Source organism: Tenrec ecaudatus, unplaced genomic scaffold (genome assembly GCF_050624435.1).
Source record: "Tenrec ecaudatus isolate mTenEca1 unplaced genomic scaffold, mTenEca1.hap1 Scaffold_63, whole genome shotgun sequence".
Taxonomy (NCBI): Eukaryota; Metazoa; Chordata; class Mammalia; order Afrosoricida; family Tenrecidae; genus Tenrec; species Tenrec ecaudatus.
Window position 1 is genome coordinate 739463 of NW_027459515.1, and position 17483 is coordinate 756945.

At 41.3% G+C, this 17483-nt stretch overlaps 1 protein-coding gene across 1 annotated transcript in view; it reads left to right on the forward strand.

The window, feature by feature from the left end:
- The window catches only part of LOC142436784 (thyrotropin-releasing hormone-degrading ectoenzyme-like), a 94894-nt gene extending 81699 nt beyond the window's left edge, over positions 1 to 13195 (forward strand). Inside the window, exon 2 of the mRNA XM_075540228.1 lies at positions 12993 to 13195. Within this exon, the coding sequence (XP_075396343.1) occupies positions 12993 to 13056 (64 nt within the window). The 3' untranslated portion in view covers positions 13057 to 13195. The remainder of the gene's footprint in view (positions 1 to 12992) is intronic.
- Positions 13196 to 17483: the final 4288 nt, after the last annotated feature.

The following is a 17483-nucleotide window of genomic DNA, read 5'->3' on the forward strand; positions in this document are numbered from 1 at the left end:
CAGTGAATTTGGGTTGATTTACGAACCATGTTATCAGGAGAGACCAGTTCCTTGGGAAGACATCATGCTTAGGAACGTAAAAGGGCAGAGGAAATGAGGAAAGCTCCTGACAAGATGGATTGATCCAGTGGCTGCAACAATGGGCTCAAATGTAACAACAATTTTTAGGATGGTGCAGGGCTCAGCAATGCTAAGTTCTGTTGTACGAAGGGTTTCCATGAGTAGGGACTGACTCAACAGCCACTGACAACAGTGGCCGCAACAACGACAGCAAACAGCAGCAGGATTCTGCAGAGTAAAGGCTGTGAGATCCAGAATTAACGCCATAAAAGTAGCAACTCATAATTTTCAGCCAATGCTTTACTAGGGAATTCTTTGTTATCATATTAATGGTAGCCCAGTGGTAGAATTTCCATTCCATGTAGAAGACCTAGTTTAGATTACCTGTCTATTCATTTCATATCACTCAACCACAGTGGAGGCTTTTGGATATTGATATGATGCTAAACACATTTCAGTGGGACTTCCAGACTAAGAAGGACTAGACAGAAAGGCCAGCAGATCTACTTACAGAGAGCCAGTCAATGGGAACTGTGGAATCACAATAGGTACCCAAAGTGGTATCTAGAAGCAGTGTGCGAAGCAAAAGGGGTAGGCACAAGAACCAGACGTTAGAGCAGCTTTATCAGTACCAATACTCCGGATTGTCTTTATGACAGTTAGTGATAAGATGGAATTTATTATAAGTCTGGCTTTAACATCTCTTGGTGACCCCACATGTTACAAAGTACAACTGTCTCACAGGGTTTTCCAAATGCTTATGGGAACATATCTTGATACTCTAGGCAGGTTCAAACCAGGAACCTGAAGTTAGTATTTGAGCCCAAACCATTTGCACACCTAGGGACTCAGGGCGAGTCTTTGTGAGATGTTTAAAATGATTAAGGTATGTTTTATGAAACGATCTACCCGAAAGGTGTATGGTTTTGGTTCCAAGTGAGACTCCTTGAGGAGGCTTGGTATGTACTTCTGCTTTGTGATTTGACGTCATGTTAGTTTTGACATCGTTGTGTGTCAGACCCTACCATGTGCCTCACCTCCTCATCGTGAGCTATTTCTGATCCCTTCACCTCTGATTTGAAAGTCCCCTCCTCAGAATTAAGACTTTAACTAAGGTGATAGTGCCTATTGCTGACGGTTTTCTCATTAAAATCTATAGGATACATCTATGTGCATATATTTATAGGTTTACTATTAAAGTAGCAGATGGACATTGGGCCTCCACTCAAGTACTCCCTCAATGCAAGAATATTTTGTTCTATTGAACTGGCATTCCATGATGCTCACCTTCCCGACACAACCACTGAAGACAAAGCAGGTGCATAAGCAAATGTGAAGAAAGCTGATGGTGCCCGACTATCAAAAGATAGAGTGTCTAGGGTCTTAAAGACTTGAAGGTAAACAAGTGGCCCTCTAGCTAAGAAGCAACAAGGTCCACATGGAAGAAGCACACCAGCCTGTGTGATCATGAGGGGCCGAAGGGATCAGTTATTAGGCATCATAGAACACAAAATCATATCATTGTGAACGAGGGAGGAGTGCAGATTGGGGACCCAAAGCCCATCGGTAGGCAACTGGATATCCCCTTACAGAAGGATCAAGAGGAGGAGATGAACCAGTCATGGTGTATTGTAGCAACAATGAAACATACAACTTTCCTTTAGTTCTTGAATGATTTCCCCCTGCCTCCCCACTATCATGATCCCAATTCTACCTTACAAATCTGGCTAGACCAGAGGATGTACACTGGAACATATAGGAACTGGAAACACAGGGAATCCAGGACATATGATCCCTTTAGGACCAGTGTTGAGAGTGATGATACCGGGTGGGTGGAGGGAGGGTGGAGTGGAAAGGGGGAACCGATTACAGGGATCTACATAGAACCTCCTCCCTGGGGGACGGGCAAAAGAAAAGTGGGTGAAGGGAGACATCGGACAGTGTAAGATATGACAAACTAATAATTTATAAATCATCAAGGGTTCATGAGGGAGGGGGGAAGCAGGGAGGGAGTGGTAAAAGTAAGGAGTTGATGCCAAGGGCTTAAGTGGAGAACAAATGTTTTGCGAATGATGAGGGTGATGAATGTACGAATGTGCTTTATACAATTGATGTATGGATTGTATGAACCCCTAGTAAAATGATTTTTAAAAAAAGAAGAAAAAAATCTATAGGATACATTTTTCACTTTTAATAGCATGATTTTCTATACTCTAGCCTCCCTGGCTCAAGATATCTTAAATTCTGTTGCCTACATAGTCTCTCTTTGTTGCTTTCAATCACATTACTCTGCTTTAGACTGAGAACTGGCTCCGAGCTTCTCCAGGCAGCGCCTCCAGACTCTTCACTGGGGTGTTCAGGCCCTGGTCAGTTACCTGATCCTTGGCTGCTCCTGCCAGGCCGGCCTCCTGCCTCTCCTTCTTCCAGGCACCTCTTTAAGTTTATTGCCTCCTGAGCTTAGCACTGGTCCCGTTTCTGTCAGGTTTGTGTGTATTAACTCACTGTACTTAGCTAAAATGAGATAAACATAAAACTATAAAATGTTTGGGTTTTATTTCTTGTTTACTATCTCCTTTTGTCGTTGTATCAATTTATTTCTCTGCGCTTAGTACCTGAAGCACCTGTGTCTTTCTCCTGGCCTTGTTACGGTTTAGTATTTTCTGTGAAGAATTCCCAAATCAAATTATATTCACGTAGGTGCATTAATTCAGCTTTATTGGTTGAGAATTTAGGGACAGTACATTGTCGCTTTGCAGTTATTAAAGGGACTAAGCTTTCCATTAGAGCAGAAAGGAAATGTAAACTTATTATTGTTATTATAGTGATATTTTAAAGGTGTGAAGTAATTACTGTCTCCCAAAATTCCTAACATACTCTTGCAGTGTAAAATTTTCTCAGAGAATAACTCCAGCAAGCCAGAAGGTTTATTTAATTTAAATACAAAATTACAGATGACAAATCAGAGAAAATTTCATTTAACAAGTGTGCTTCTGGTGTAGATTCTGTTCTTTGTTGTATGGTGTAACGACACACTGTTTCATACAGTTCATTTTCGAGCACAACAAATAACGAAAGCCGTCTAGTAGAAATGCTTTGGGAAGTTCAGCGACTATTAAAAACCCTATCTCCATCTTCTTCATCTATAACACGTGAATTAATTACTTAAATCCCTATCTGTTACTTAGGAATTTTATAAAGAGAAGTGATAAACTATATGAAGTGTTTTAAATTGAGATGATACTGTTTGGGCACTTGCGAGTGTGGACTTGAACTTTTTTGCATTATGTTACAATTGCGTATGTACTTTTCCCTACATCTTTATCACAGAGAAAGGTATCAGCACTCTGTCCCAGAATCTGAAACTGTGTTTCTCCTGATTCCTCTGGTCCACTTACCCTGTTTTGCTGAATCACCACCGCTGTAGGGAGGCTATATTTGAAAAGCTCCTGTAACTGAGGTCCACTTTCTGCTTCTCAATATGAGTTCTTGTAGTTCTGTGTTCCCGCTAGACTGTGCCCTCCTGCAAAAATGAGACCCGTCTCTCTCGCTTCCCTTTGGACACTCAGCACACGCATGGCAGCCTGACCATCTGTGTTAGACAGGGTTCTCTAGAGAGACAAAACCAGATTGCTGATAATTATATATATATATTTACAAAGATAGGTAGATATATAACACAAGAAATGAACTGTTAAATTATATACAGACAGATAGATATATAATACAAGAAATGAACAGTTAAATTATAAATCAGTACAAATAGCTCAGTGCAACTCACTCCTGTGAGAGTGTTGTGAGCCACTGGCAGTCCTTCAAGTCTTGAGGGCCACCAGGTAGTCCTCTGTAGAGCGATGTGGGCTATCCCAGCACAGGCAGCCAACAGCAAGGCAGGTCACCAACAGTCAGTCCCCAGCTCCAGAGATGTACATTCCAATCCTCTGGCGAGGCAAGTCTTAAAGGGACCTCAAAGTACAGCGACACAGTTCACAGGTTAGGTGTCCCAAAGGTAGTGTAGCTTGAAAATTGAGGCACAGAACAAGAAAAGGCTCTTCAACAGGTTCAGGCTGCCGTGCATTTGTTAATAGAGGCTCATTAACTATTAATTAATAAACATAAATAAATGATGACGTTCTTAATCAGCCTTTGCTGTCCTTTCTCTAAATCGCACAACCACCAAAGGCCAGATCAATTCAAGTCTATGCAGAGTTGCCTTCCCTTACACCTCCCTGAAAGGTTAGTCTGTCCTGATCATGCATATGTCCCGCACCACCACAACGGCCTTTATCTGTAAATGCACAGCAGGAATTTCACAGATCCCCCTGCTGGGTCCAGATGTAGTTTTAGGATTCCTCCCAACATAGCCTCCAGGCAGTCACTCTCAGTCCTCGGGATAACTGAAATGTATCTACTCTTTGTGGGTTGGTTTTTTTTTTTATATAAAGGATTGAAAGATGTCGTTAGCATCCCTCCCCCCTTTTCAGGAATAAAAAAAATGAAAATACTACAGATAAATGAAACTTGCATAAAATATGGAGAGTCCAGGAAACTACACAGTCAATCCCACTGGGTCTAAGGAGAGACACTACCAAAAGAACACTGATTTGGGGCATTGAAGTGCTTTAAGGGATCAGTAGCACCCCTGATGGTACACTGTGGGCTGCTAACTGCAAGGTCAGCAGTTCAAAAACACTATCTACTCCTTGGCAGAAAGATGGGGGCTATGTCATCCTATAAAGAGTTACCGTCTCAGGAACTCACAGGGGCAGTTCTTCCCTGTCCTGTAAGGTCACTGTGAGTCCGGCGTCAACTCAGTGGCAGTGAGTGAGTTTATTTTTTTTTAAGGGATCAAAAGTCTGAAGTTCTTAAACTTTAGCTCTTTTTATGATGCATCACCACAGGATTGGAGCCATAAGGACACGCCTCTTCCATTTGTGTTGGTTACTACAGCTATTTCTGTCTTCCCCGTCTCAAGTTCATGGAATAGAAGAGGAATACTCAAGGACAACAGATAGAGAACGAGAGCAAGATAGTTTATTTTCAAGAGAAGTGAAAGATGTAAAAATAGCCAAACTATACTGAGGAAATAAAAACCTTTTCTTTTATTCTGCTTGTAAATGGGGACTACACAGGGGAAGACAATAGGTTTATATCGCTGATCAGTCCCCTAGGCTTAAGGGGATTCTAGATTGTTGCTCCGGGAAGACACTGAGGAGCCGAGATTCAGAGAAGTTTGCTGACTCTCTTAAGCTGACACAAGTTGTCAGAGAGAAAGCCATCCCTGCAAATTCCTAGTGCATTGTCCTCCACATGGGACTCAGTGGCAACCTGGTTGACATTGGTGGTCGGAAAAGCTTTTAGAAGGAGAGATAAAGCCTGCTCCGGGAAAAGTAAGCAATTTGCCTCTTTAGCGCTTCACGCTTATCATGGCATGTCAGAAAATGCAAATAGGCAGGTGTAATAAAATTATATTTCAGTGCTTTTGAGTGATAAACGGGTTTATGAAGATTTAGTTTGTTTGTAATGATGAGGTAGAATCTAGTTACTCTAGAAGAAGAAAGCAAATAGAAATGTTTATGTATGGTCACGTAAATTATTATACAAAATGTTATTGATTAACCACAAGGTTATGCAATATTTTAAACTCTTCCCTCCACAGTTCAATCCAGATTCACTTAGTACAACAGAGTAAGGTATGTGCATGTGTGAGTGGCTAGTTTTCAATGCGAATGGTCCTAAAATTCACCACGCGCAATATCTCAGTGACTTGTTTAAAAGCGAGTGAGAGCAGTTGAATAGCTCCATCTTTTCTCTGCCTCTCAATTGCTCTTTCTAGATCAAATCACTGTTCTCTTTCATCTGTCTTGCTGGCATAGTCTCAATTTATTTGTTTCACTCATTCCTAGCCCCTATAAGACATATACACTAAGATTTGTATCCCTTGTGGTGTAGTGGTTACATATTGGCTTGAGAATCCCATGGTGGGCAGTTCAAAACCACCAGCAGCTCCAGGAGAGAAAGACTGGGTTTTCTCCTCCCGTAAACAGTCATTGTCTCAGAAACCCACCCTGGTTCACTTTGTGTCAGTGTTCGCTCCACGGCAGTGGATCAGTTCATGTAATCGCTTAACATAACTCTAGTCACGCCACCCTGTTGCTTCAAATCTTTAACTGATATATCTGTGCCTTAAATTCCTATTCTTTATTTCAGTTTACAGTCTATTCTGTAACATGCACGAGTAGATGTTCCATACTCCCCTAGCCTCCCCTTTCAGTGTTTATCTCATTTTTGTGAGTTTTGAAGCCTGAAGCCATCCCCTGTACTTCAGTTCACTAAGGTTTAGGCCCCTAAAACGATATTTCTGAAATGCAAAGGAATGTTATCACTCTGCGGCATCAGAGCCTTCGTGAGTGGAGGGCGGTATTACCTGTAAGGGAGCCCCGGTGACCGAGTGGCTGCTGCAGCAGGCTGCAGACCACCAGGTCTGCAGTGGGAGCTGACCTGCTACTCCCAGGGACAGAGGAGATGGCGTTTTTTTTCTGTCAGCATGTACAGTTCACAGTCTTGGAGATCCTGGAAGTAGTTTGACTCTGTCCTACAGTGTCACGATGAGTCAGAATTGATTCAACAGTGGCTGCTTTGTTTTTTGGATTAGTTTTAAACAGGATGAAACAGACTATAGGAGAAGCAGGATGTGTGTGTGTGTGTGTGTGTGTGTGTGTGTGTGTGTGTGTGTGTGTGAGAGAGAGAGAGAGAGAGAGAGAGAGAGAGAGAGAGAGAGAGAGAGAGAGAGAGAGAGATATCAAGGTATCAAGGTTTGGTTTTAATATGACTGATAGATATTTGAGTGGAGGTATCAGTTGGCAGCTGCATTTACAAATCTGAAATTGTAGGGAAAGTCTTCAGTTTTAATATCTGAAAACTAGATATGATATATGATTAGCAAGATCTTAAGTGTAGACAGCCTGTGGAAGAAGCCTATGGCTTGCAATCCGGATCTCTCTACCATTGAGGGAAGAAAGAGGAGGAGCCAGCCAAACTTGGGAGTGCTTAAGTGGGAATAGAAGTCAAGTAACAAAAGTGTTTCAAAGAGAACACATGATCGCCTGTCCCAAGCACTGCTGACAGGGCAAGCATGCATTGTGAAGTCATTAGTAGGGTACTTTTGGTGCGTCTAGTTCTGGTAGACTGTTGGGGGCCCAGGTGGTGCTTTGGGCTGACTACCAACCAGTGTCAGGGCTTCAAACGCATCAACTGCTTCATGGAGGCAAGTTGAGGCTTTCTGCACCCTTGAAGATTTACAGCCTTGGAAACCCAACATGGAGTTGGAATCAACTCAGTGACATTGGATTTAGTGTTGGTTTTCTGGGTATAAAAGCCTGGTTAATGAACTGTGAAAAGAATTGTATGAGCCCCAATAAATTGTTAAAATTTAAAAAAAAAAGAAAAAAAAAAAGCCTGGTTGTAGTTCATGAGCAACTTAAAAGCAGGGGATATACGTTTCAAAACACCCCATTTATAATTGTCTCTATATTATATGCCCACTTTCATGCTGGTTCATATTACATTTTATGTTGTTTATTATAATATAGGAAACTCTTTTGAGTATCATTGATATAAAAGGGAATGGAAATATGGGACAATAATTGGAGGAACAGAGGTTAAGGGTTTTTCGGTTTTTAATTTTAACAAAGGAGACAAAACAGAGTATGTGCCTACCGAGGAGAATGATCCAGGAGGCAGGCATCAGTTGGTGATGCAGGAAACGGGGAAGGCATTTTGGCAGTGACATCTTTGTTCAAGTAAAAGGGGATGGAATAAGGACTTGGCCTTGGACAAGAGATTAATCAGTTGATCTGTTGGAATGAGAGGAAAAGCAAAAGATGCCCTTTTGATGTTCATATTGTCCTTTTGCTGTTAATCTGTGTGTCATTTAAGATGCCGTGAAGAGTAGTGGTGCTACAACACAGCTTAAGCACTGGGATGGCTTTGACAAGTTCGTTTATTTTCTCATGGTTTCAGGGCTAGAAGTCAGAACTCAAAATGCCAGATCTAGGGGAAGGCTTTCTTCCTCTGTTGACTCTAAGACAAAGTCCTTGTCTGCCCTCAGCATCTGTGGGCTTGGCATTCCTTGGAGATTTCCATCTGTATGGACATCCCTCTTTCCCTGAATCTAGGCTCTCAGGGCAGGGATCCCGGTGAAAAAGACACACTCTGCTGGCTTTTCTTTCACTGTGGTGGGGAGGGTCCTCTCTCTCTTCTTATCTCCCCGGAGGATTCTCCTGACACTGGACGAGGGGCCTTATCTTGACTAGGGCTGTTGCCTCCCACTGAATCCTGCCTCGGTGACATAACAAACATAACATAATCCTCATCACCATGACCTAGTCCAGCTTCAGCTATACATAGAAGATCACGAAGTGGGGGAGTAATAAAATCACAATACAGGAAATCATGATCCAGCCAAGCTCACCCATCTTTTGAGGATACACAACTTAATCCATGCCATTACTTATCAACATCTAGGCACTGCTATGAAGTGCATGGTATGAATCTAGTCAATTCTGACTCACACTGACCTTATAGGACAGAGCAGAATTGCCACTTTTGGTTTCCAAGGCTGTAAATCTTTACAGGAACCAAAAACTTATCTTTTTTCCATTGGAGCGGCTGGTGAGTTCAAACTTCAGACCTCGAGGGCTACGCACTCTGTGGTCTTGTTTTATTTGTAGGCTCCCGTAAAGTGCCTGGTACACAGCAGGCATGCAATACATGTTGGAATGAATAAATGAAGACACTGCTTCTATGTCTTATTTCCTCACCTGGAATTGGATCATTTCCATCAATTCTTAACAACCAGATTGACTCAATCATGCTTTTCTTGTCTGGTCCTGCAGATAGCTTGACAGACTGGTGGAGTTGATTGATAGAAATAGCTGCATTTTTACCAAAATCGGTGATGGTGCTTAAGATTAAAATCAGTGACCCTTACTCTGTCATTTTGTAGTGGTCCTAGTTATAGTTTTAACTTGAATTTATTAGTTACTTCATTTCAAACCTTCTGAAAGCTATATATTTTTCTCATGATACATTTGCCATTTATATCACAGGAAAATGTTACTTGTACAATGTGTTTGCTGGACAGAGTGGATTCCAAGGACACTCATATATGTGTAAGAGAGAGCTTTATATCAAGAAGTAATTCTGCATAAATAAAATATCCCAGTATAGTCCTGATAAAGTCCTTATGTCCAATACTAGTCTGTAAATCTGATCTTAGTCCATAAATTCCTCTTCAGACTCACACAGCTGCAAGCAATGATGCAAAATGCAGGAAGATCACAGGCTGGTAGGTGACAAGTCTTATGGATCAAATGGTGGTAGAAGCATCACAGGGCTCTGGAAGGTCTCTGAGTGGCTTGCCAGCAGGAGGGTAAAGGCAGAGGGAAAGAGAAAAAGAGAGAGCGAGAGAGAGCGAGAGCGAGAGCGAGAGCGAGAGCGAGAGAGAGAGAGAGAGAGAGAGAGAGAGAGAGAGAGAGCGCCCAGGATCCTTCATATGAGAAGACCATGCCCAACAGGAGGCATCATCAATCACCTGATTGACAGACTGGACTCCACCCCTACATTTTCATATCTTCAAGTTGATATGAAAATAATGTAACTAAAAAATACAAATACTAAATTACTGAATATATGTTAAGCTTTTTAATAATGATGATTATATTATCTCTGATCTTTGTACCTTAATGCTTTGTACCTCATTTAACTAGAGACCATGTTTTCTTCATCATTAAATAAAAAATACTTAGCCTTGACCATGGTACAAAATTCCCCCCAAAGAACAAAACACCCACTGCCATTGAGTCATTCCTCTCTCTCAATCTCTCACACACACATGCACACCTGCTCCTCCTGTAGTCTTTTTCATCCCTATTAAAAATAATCAAAAAACTAAACCAACTGCCATTGAGTAATTCTGATTCATAGTGACCCTGCGGGACAGAGAGGCAGGCAGTGTCCCTTAGAATTTCCGAGGCTGTAAACCTCAATGGAAGCAGATGGCCTCATGCTGCTCCTGAAGTGTGAGTTTGAAGTGGTGACCTCTCAGTTAGCTGGTGGCTTTGAACCACTGACCTTTTTGTGAGCAGTCCACCACTTCTCGGATTATTATGGCACCGAGCACGTGCTAATTAAATATCTGTTGACAGTGAATTAGTTTCTATGACAGTTGCTGTTGTATAGGCTAGATCCCCTTCCCTATTTGATGTCCCTATTGCTCCGTTTTAGTGATTTTACTCCTAACTGCTCACACCTGAGAGTCCCAAAACACGAGCAATTGACTGGGGGAGCTCCTTGCCCAGCTGTCTCAAGAACAGGAAGTGCCTGAGGTTTTATGCCCGCCCTTAGCAGTGAGCAGCCAATGAGGCCTGGTCCAGGCTCATGGGAGCCAGCCAATCACGCAGGACACACTTTCCAGATCATCGAGGCCCTTGTGGGTCAGTCTGTGCTCCAGATTTCACCTGAAATTGCAGCCTCGCTTGGATTCTCACGTTTCTGGATGCTGCTTTGCCTATTCCCTCGGAGGTATCTCCTGGGCACGCCTCTTTCCTGATCACCCACACACCCTACTTGTCTTGTGGCCTATCTCTTGGGAATTCCACCTAAAATACCGAATGTATACAGAATAGTTGATGCCAGGCACAGCAGGGACTCAGAATGATTGCATTTCCCCGAGTGTCAAGAGTGGCATGTGCTGCTCTTTCAGATGGGCTTTCCTGAGAGTGTCGGCTTTCTACCGCTGCCGACTAAATCTGTGGTGACTGGACCCAATTTTATATCTAACTTAGTTGCTGCATGAGAAGCAGCTTCATCATTTTAGTAGTTAATTGTTATTGAATTCATTGCAGATATCTTGACTGATTTGTGGAATTGATTGATGGAAGAGGTTATATTTCTGTCAGCCATTTTTGTTGGAAATGTGTTAGTCAGTAAATCTGGTATTGAATTATAGGTCTTTCAAGCTAAAGTCAAAATGTGTTTTCCTCGATTTTCTAGGCTTTTAGATTGTACTTATATCTTGACTGTACAGATAGTTTGCGATTGGCTCACCCCTACCCAGAAATTCTGTTGAAGGAAGTCCCGAGGAACGACTTCCAGACGAATTACCGTGATACACTTCTATGGAGCGGGTCTGCTCTGGGACATATCGAGCCGCTGCTTCAGAATTGACTTAAGAGCAGCTGCTTTGGTTTTCCCTTCTCTCTCCTTTTAATATAGATGGTAAAGAGTCACCTGTACAATCATGTGTTATATTGCGATGGGGTAGGCTAGGGTGTCTAAAGAAACAAAACCAATGACATAGATTGTTTATGGATTTGAAATCAGAAAAAAAAAACCCTTGATATCAAGAAACAATTTCACATCAAGAATGCATCCCAGCTGAGGCAGGCGGATGAAACAGAACAAGTACCTTTAGCGGAAGCAGGGGGATCACAGGTGGGCGCAGAGTCCTGTGGATCCAGGGTTGGTGGGAAATGGCAGGGTGTTGAAACATGCAGGGTCTGCAGTCCACATGGGGCTGACGCTAGAGGCAGACACAATCTTGGCAAGCAGGGAAGGCGGCGGGCTTGAGAAAGAAGTTCTTGCTGTTCGCTTATAAAAAGCCACGCCCCCAAGGAGGCGTCACTAGGCGACTACATGATTGACAGGTTTGACTCCACCCCTGCCTCCACAAAAGTACCAAGTTAGTATAAGATCTAACCATTACACATGGACTACAGTTTTCCTTTGTAGTCTTTATGAACATAAATATCCATTTACATATACTAAATAAAATATTTTATACTGATTTGGGAAAATCACCAGTAAGAAAATAAATCCTTTTATCTGTAAAATGGGATTGGGAATAGGTGTTTTAGAATTGAAAAACACTGTAGAACTATCTGGTGGCAAACACCTTTATTTTATAAATGAGAACATTTGAGACCCAAGCAGGTTAAGTAATTTGCTCACCAACATCCCACGTTCTTAGTGGCAGAGTTGGACTAAAATCCAACTCCCAGGACACTGCTCTCCACTGCTGTACAAAATACACATTTCTTATTCACACAATTGATATGAGGATTAGGGACCACATCTGTGAAAAATAGACTTAGCCTTTGGAAAGAAGGATGCTGGATAGCTTTATGAAAGCTTTATGGAAACTAATCTCATTTTAGCCTTTTCTGTACAATTGTTAGTTTTGTTCAGTTTTATGTTACTTGCCTTAGGATCCTTCTTGGCTGAGGACTAGATAATATACAATGCTTGATTTAAAATCCATATTAAGGGTCCAGATTGTGCTGGAATATGAATGATGTTCAGCTGGGTTTGAGCCAGGAGCACTTGCAGAGTGCCCACCAGAATGAGGATTGTTGATGTCCAGGCAAGAATTTTCTATCCCTGGTTTGCAGAATGGGAACAAGACAGGTTTTTTCCAAAGAAAAGAAGGGGGCATAAATTATATTTCTGCCCTGCTCAGTAATACTTTCAAAGTTTGTTATAATATGTCTTTAACAAACCATGAATTTTCTCTCCTGCTGAGCCACCGTATCCTGACTATTTTCAGCATCGTTAGGGACCCATTATATTAATCCACCATACCTTCAAATCTCTAACAGGCGCACATAAGTGATCACTTTGAATATTTATTTTGAAGCAAGGTATAGAATTGTTCTCTTTGTCGTCTTGCAAAGGGAGGAAATTGTAACTTGCTCACCTTGGTTACTTCAATTGTTGTAGTTTGATTCTTTCAATTACAAAGTGCCTTGATATAATGGACAAAGGATATTGTTTAATTTTTGTAGTCCTTGAAGTAATTTGTGTAGGTTCATATTTGCACGATAGATACAACTTGAGACCAAAAGGCTAAAGTGCTGCGTCTGCATATGTTTTAGGTGCGGTTGTATGCAAGACCCGACGCCATCAGAAGAGGATCCGGGCACTACGCCCTCCATATAACAAAGAGACTAATTGAGTTTTATGAAGACTACTTTAAAGTGCCCTATTCTTTGCCAAAACTCGGTAAGAATTTTCTTGTTTATTTTTTCAGAAGGGCTCCTTGAAGGTGGAGTTTATTGGTTAAGATGCTTAGGACGCATGAACAGTCTAAGGGTTATATTTTTAGAGGCTATGATTTCACAAGAGGTAAAATAAAGTTTGGTGCTTCTGGATTCTTGCCACAAAGTATGTGTATAATTACTTAAGAACTGATGTAGGTTTAGCATTTTAAAAGATAGCCAAAATAATTCTACTTTGTTAAAAACATGCGTAAAAGGTTCTTGGCAGTGTCACACTTCATGTTCTTAACTACCGTGTACAGTAGGCACTGCTACACGATTATTTTTTATATTAAGGAAATTGAGACCATGAAGTTTCCTATTCCTGCAGACAGCCATTAAATGAAGGAGCTGGGATGTCAAACACATTCTCTGTGATTCCCCAAAGTCTTCACTGTGACACTATGAGGAGGTACCCATTGATTAGTGCTTGTTTCCTAACTCTCACATGCCGGGCTACAGTGTGTAAGCTGCCCCTCGGTTTTTTTCATTCAGCCACATGTTGGATGCCGAGTTATAGTAAGTTAAATAAAGAGAAGAGAGAAAGGAATTGCACTGGTCATGGGATTGTGTTCTCAAGTGTTCTTATGTTTCTTCCATGCACGAAAGTAGTATACTCAACACTGTTGGTTGAATGAATAAATTAATTACTTTTATTACTTTAACTTCAATGAGGCTGCTTTGGCAACGTCATTCTATGACTTTCCAGAAAAGTAGAATGCATACCCATTTTGAATGCTGAAGGTATTTTTTCTTCTGAGAAAATCTGTTTTGAAATCTCACATCACAACACTCCTTTGTTCCCCCCTCCCCACCGCTACACGTTTTTCCTTCCCAAGGGGATTTTTGATCAGGATCCACATCAAAAGTATTGCTCATTGGCAAGAACAAAGTGCTTTCATGATCACAGTGCTAGCGTTTCAACCACAGGTTCTTGTCCCCAGAGAATAGGCCTGTTTCATTAAAGTACCTGCCTGCTGTGTAGCTTTACTGGTCATACAATGAGCTGTTTAGAAAATAGACAGAATAGTTGACACTCTTACCACTAGGTGTAGCATGTGATGGAAAAGAATGAGATTGTACATATTTGAATTCATTTTAAAACATAAATAACTTCAAATCCATAGGCAACGTGATTTTTTGTTTTCTGTTTTGTTTGCGTTTTTGTTTTATCCTCTCTCTCAAGTCCTCAGTTAGCCCCGGTTACGCTGACATCTCCCTGGTGGGAACCCAAGGCAGGGAGGTGTACCTGACCTTATTTGCGCGGGAGGTGACACCATGCTCTGTACTCGGTCAAACAAACTGGAGCTTCCCAGCTTGACCCTAATGTCCCATTCACGAGTGCTTGTTGCAAGTTCAGCAGAGAATAAAATGTGGATCATTCTTTGTCTCTTTCAGGCCGGTAATTAGCAGAGGAACTCAATTTAAAACTTCAGGGGTCCCATGTAACTGTCAGCTTGCAGCAGGGAGCATTTCTGCTCCTCTGCTTCACTCCCAGCCGAACCATGTACGCTTTCTCTGTAGAAATGGACGCTGTTCACTGTGATGGTGACTCGCTAACATACTTTAGGGTGTATGGCATGGAATGATTTGACTTTACCCCGGCACAGTCAGTGTTATCTTGGGAAGATATCACAGCCCATGTGCTTTGTAAAATTTCTCTCAGTTTCTATGCATTCTATAGATATTTTCATATGTCTGTTAATGACATTATAAGTACATTTTCTATATAAAATCCTACATAAAGTTTGGTAAAAGCAGAAGTAGTTTGACAAGGTCTTAGCTTTTGTTATACATTGTGAATTGTATTTTCAAAAAAGGAATATTTTGGAATCAACTCGGTTTTTATGAATGACCCAGGCAGACTCGTTTTGGGTATTCGCTGTGGCTGTCTTACTATAGAGTCTATTTCACCCATCCTCTCTTCCCTTACCTATCTTCCCTTCCTGCCCTCTCTTCGACCTTCCCTCCTCCTCTCATTTCCTCTGCAGGTGTTCGTTGGGTCACTCACCTGTTGTAGACACTTAACTTTCTGATAGCCATAGAGTTGTGGATAAAAAATGCAAAACTTCATTCTATACTAATATTTAAAACCTATTAATTTGAGGCAAGTTAAATCATTAAGTAAAATATATAGCCTATCAGCTACAGATTAAAAGACAAAACAAAAACAACTCAATGCCATAAGATTGATGCAGACTCACAGCGACCTTGTAGGATAGGGTAGAATGCCCCTGTGGGTTTCCCAGACTGGAGCTCCTTACAGGAATGGAAAACCTCATCTTTTTCCCATGGAGTGGCTGGTGATTTTGAACTGCTGACCTTGGGGTTAGCAAAAGCAGAAAGGATGAATAGAAAGTGTGTGTGTGTGGTACTGTAGATGAAGCTCATATTTTTACTTGTTTTACTTTTTTCTTTTTGTAAATTGATTTTGTTGTGAATTGGGTGACGGTTTACAGAGCAGATCATCAGTTTTTTTCAACAATTAAACACATTTTGTTTCATCTCATGTACCATCACATATGTACTTCCTTTCTGTTACCCGTTCCCATCCATGCTTCTTTTCGAATGCTCTGAAATTTGTCCTTGGGGAAATGCTGCCCTTTGGGTCTTAATTGGTTGATTATACTCAGGTGTGCCTACCACACTAGCACTGTTATCCCTCTTGAGACCTGTCTGATGTGTGACTGAAACGTGAACTACAAGGGTGAGTCCAGTTACAGACCTGAGGAGTGACTAAGGATCATAGACTTCAGGGTGCCACCAGTCTCTCTCCAGCCTGTGAGCCCGGTCTCTTTTGTGATTCTGGAATCTGTACTGTATTCTCCTCTGCTCTACCCGAGCCTTCTGTGTAAGCCTTTCCATAGCAGGTGGAAGTGGTAGCCAGGCGCCACCTAGTGCTTTGTGTTTCATGGATGTGAAGGCTGATGTGTGCATGCCCCATACAACTATTAGACTAATTGTTTCCATGAGAGTTTCTATTTTTATCAGTCTTCTCTCCTCCCAGTGGGGGAGCAAAGGAGACCAGTAATTGTACCCTAGATGGCCACATGAGTTTTTCAGGCCTCAATCTCTACTCACCAAAGTAGGCCTTAGAACATCGCCTTCATGAATTACCTATGTCACCCTAACCATTGCTAATAAGTGTTTGGTTATGTCTAATAAGGTGTTGAGGTTTTTAAATGGGAAATCACAGAAGACACCATTGGGAAAATGGTTTTTGAGCAAAGGACTTAGGGTAGTAGAAAAATTAGCCCAATACATGGAAGAAATGATGGACACAAAGAGATGAACAGAAAATTTCAAAGGACAGCTTGAGAAGACAAAATAAATTATTATGATTAAATGTGCAAAGACTTAGAGTTAGAACACCAAAAAGAAAGAACATAGTTGGCATATCTTTAACTGAAATAACTCATTATTAAAAAAGTCAAGCCTTCAGTTTCAATCTTGAAAGATTCTATCTGCAAAATATTGAATGATGGAGAAAGCATTGAAAGAAGGAATACACAGTCATTGAACCACACTAATCAACATTTGTCCATTTCAAGATGTAGCATGTGACTAAGAACTAATGACACTGAAGGAATAGATCCAAGCTGTCCTGAAAGTATTAGCCAAAAACAAGGTTTCAGGAATCGATAGAATATCAATTGAAATGTTTCAACAAAGTGATGAACCACTGGTAGCACTCCTCTAGAAATTTGGAAGATGGCTGCTTTGTCAACTGACTGGAAGAAATCCATATTTATAATCATTCCAAATAAATGTGACTCAACAGAATAAGAAAATTATCCTTGATATCAGATGCAAGCAATATTTTGCTGAAGTAGTAAACAACAGTTGCAGTAGTTCATTGATTTGGAGCTGCCAGAGGTTCAGGCCAGATTCAATAGAGGATATTGAACAAAAGATATCATTGCTGAAATCAGATGGATTTGGCTTAACACAGAGAAGACCAGCTGTTGTGCAGCGTGTTTCATTCACTATGTGAAGGGATTCCACTGTATGAATCACTGCAAACTATGGATTACCTTGAGAAGAACAGGAACTACCTATTATGCTCATGTGAAACCTGTACATGGATCCAGAGGACATTGTGTGCACAGAGCAAGGGACTGCTACTTGGTTTAAAATTCAGTAAAAGCGTGTGTCAGAATTGAATCCTCTTGTCCTACTTACTCAATTTGTTTGCACAGCAAATCATCAGAGAAACGGGATTATGTGAAGAACTCAGCATCAGGATTGGGAGGCAGGCTTATTAACAACCTTCAATATGCAGATGACACACCTTGCTGGCTGAAAGACAGGAGGACTTAAAGCTCTAGT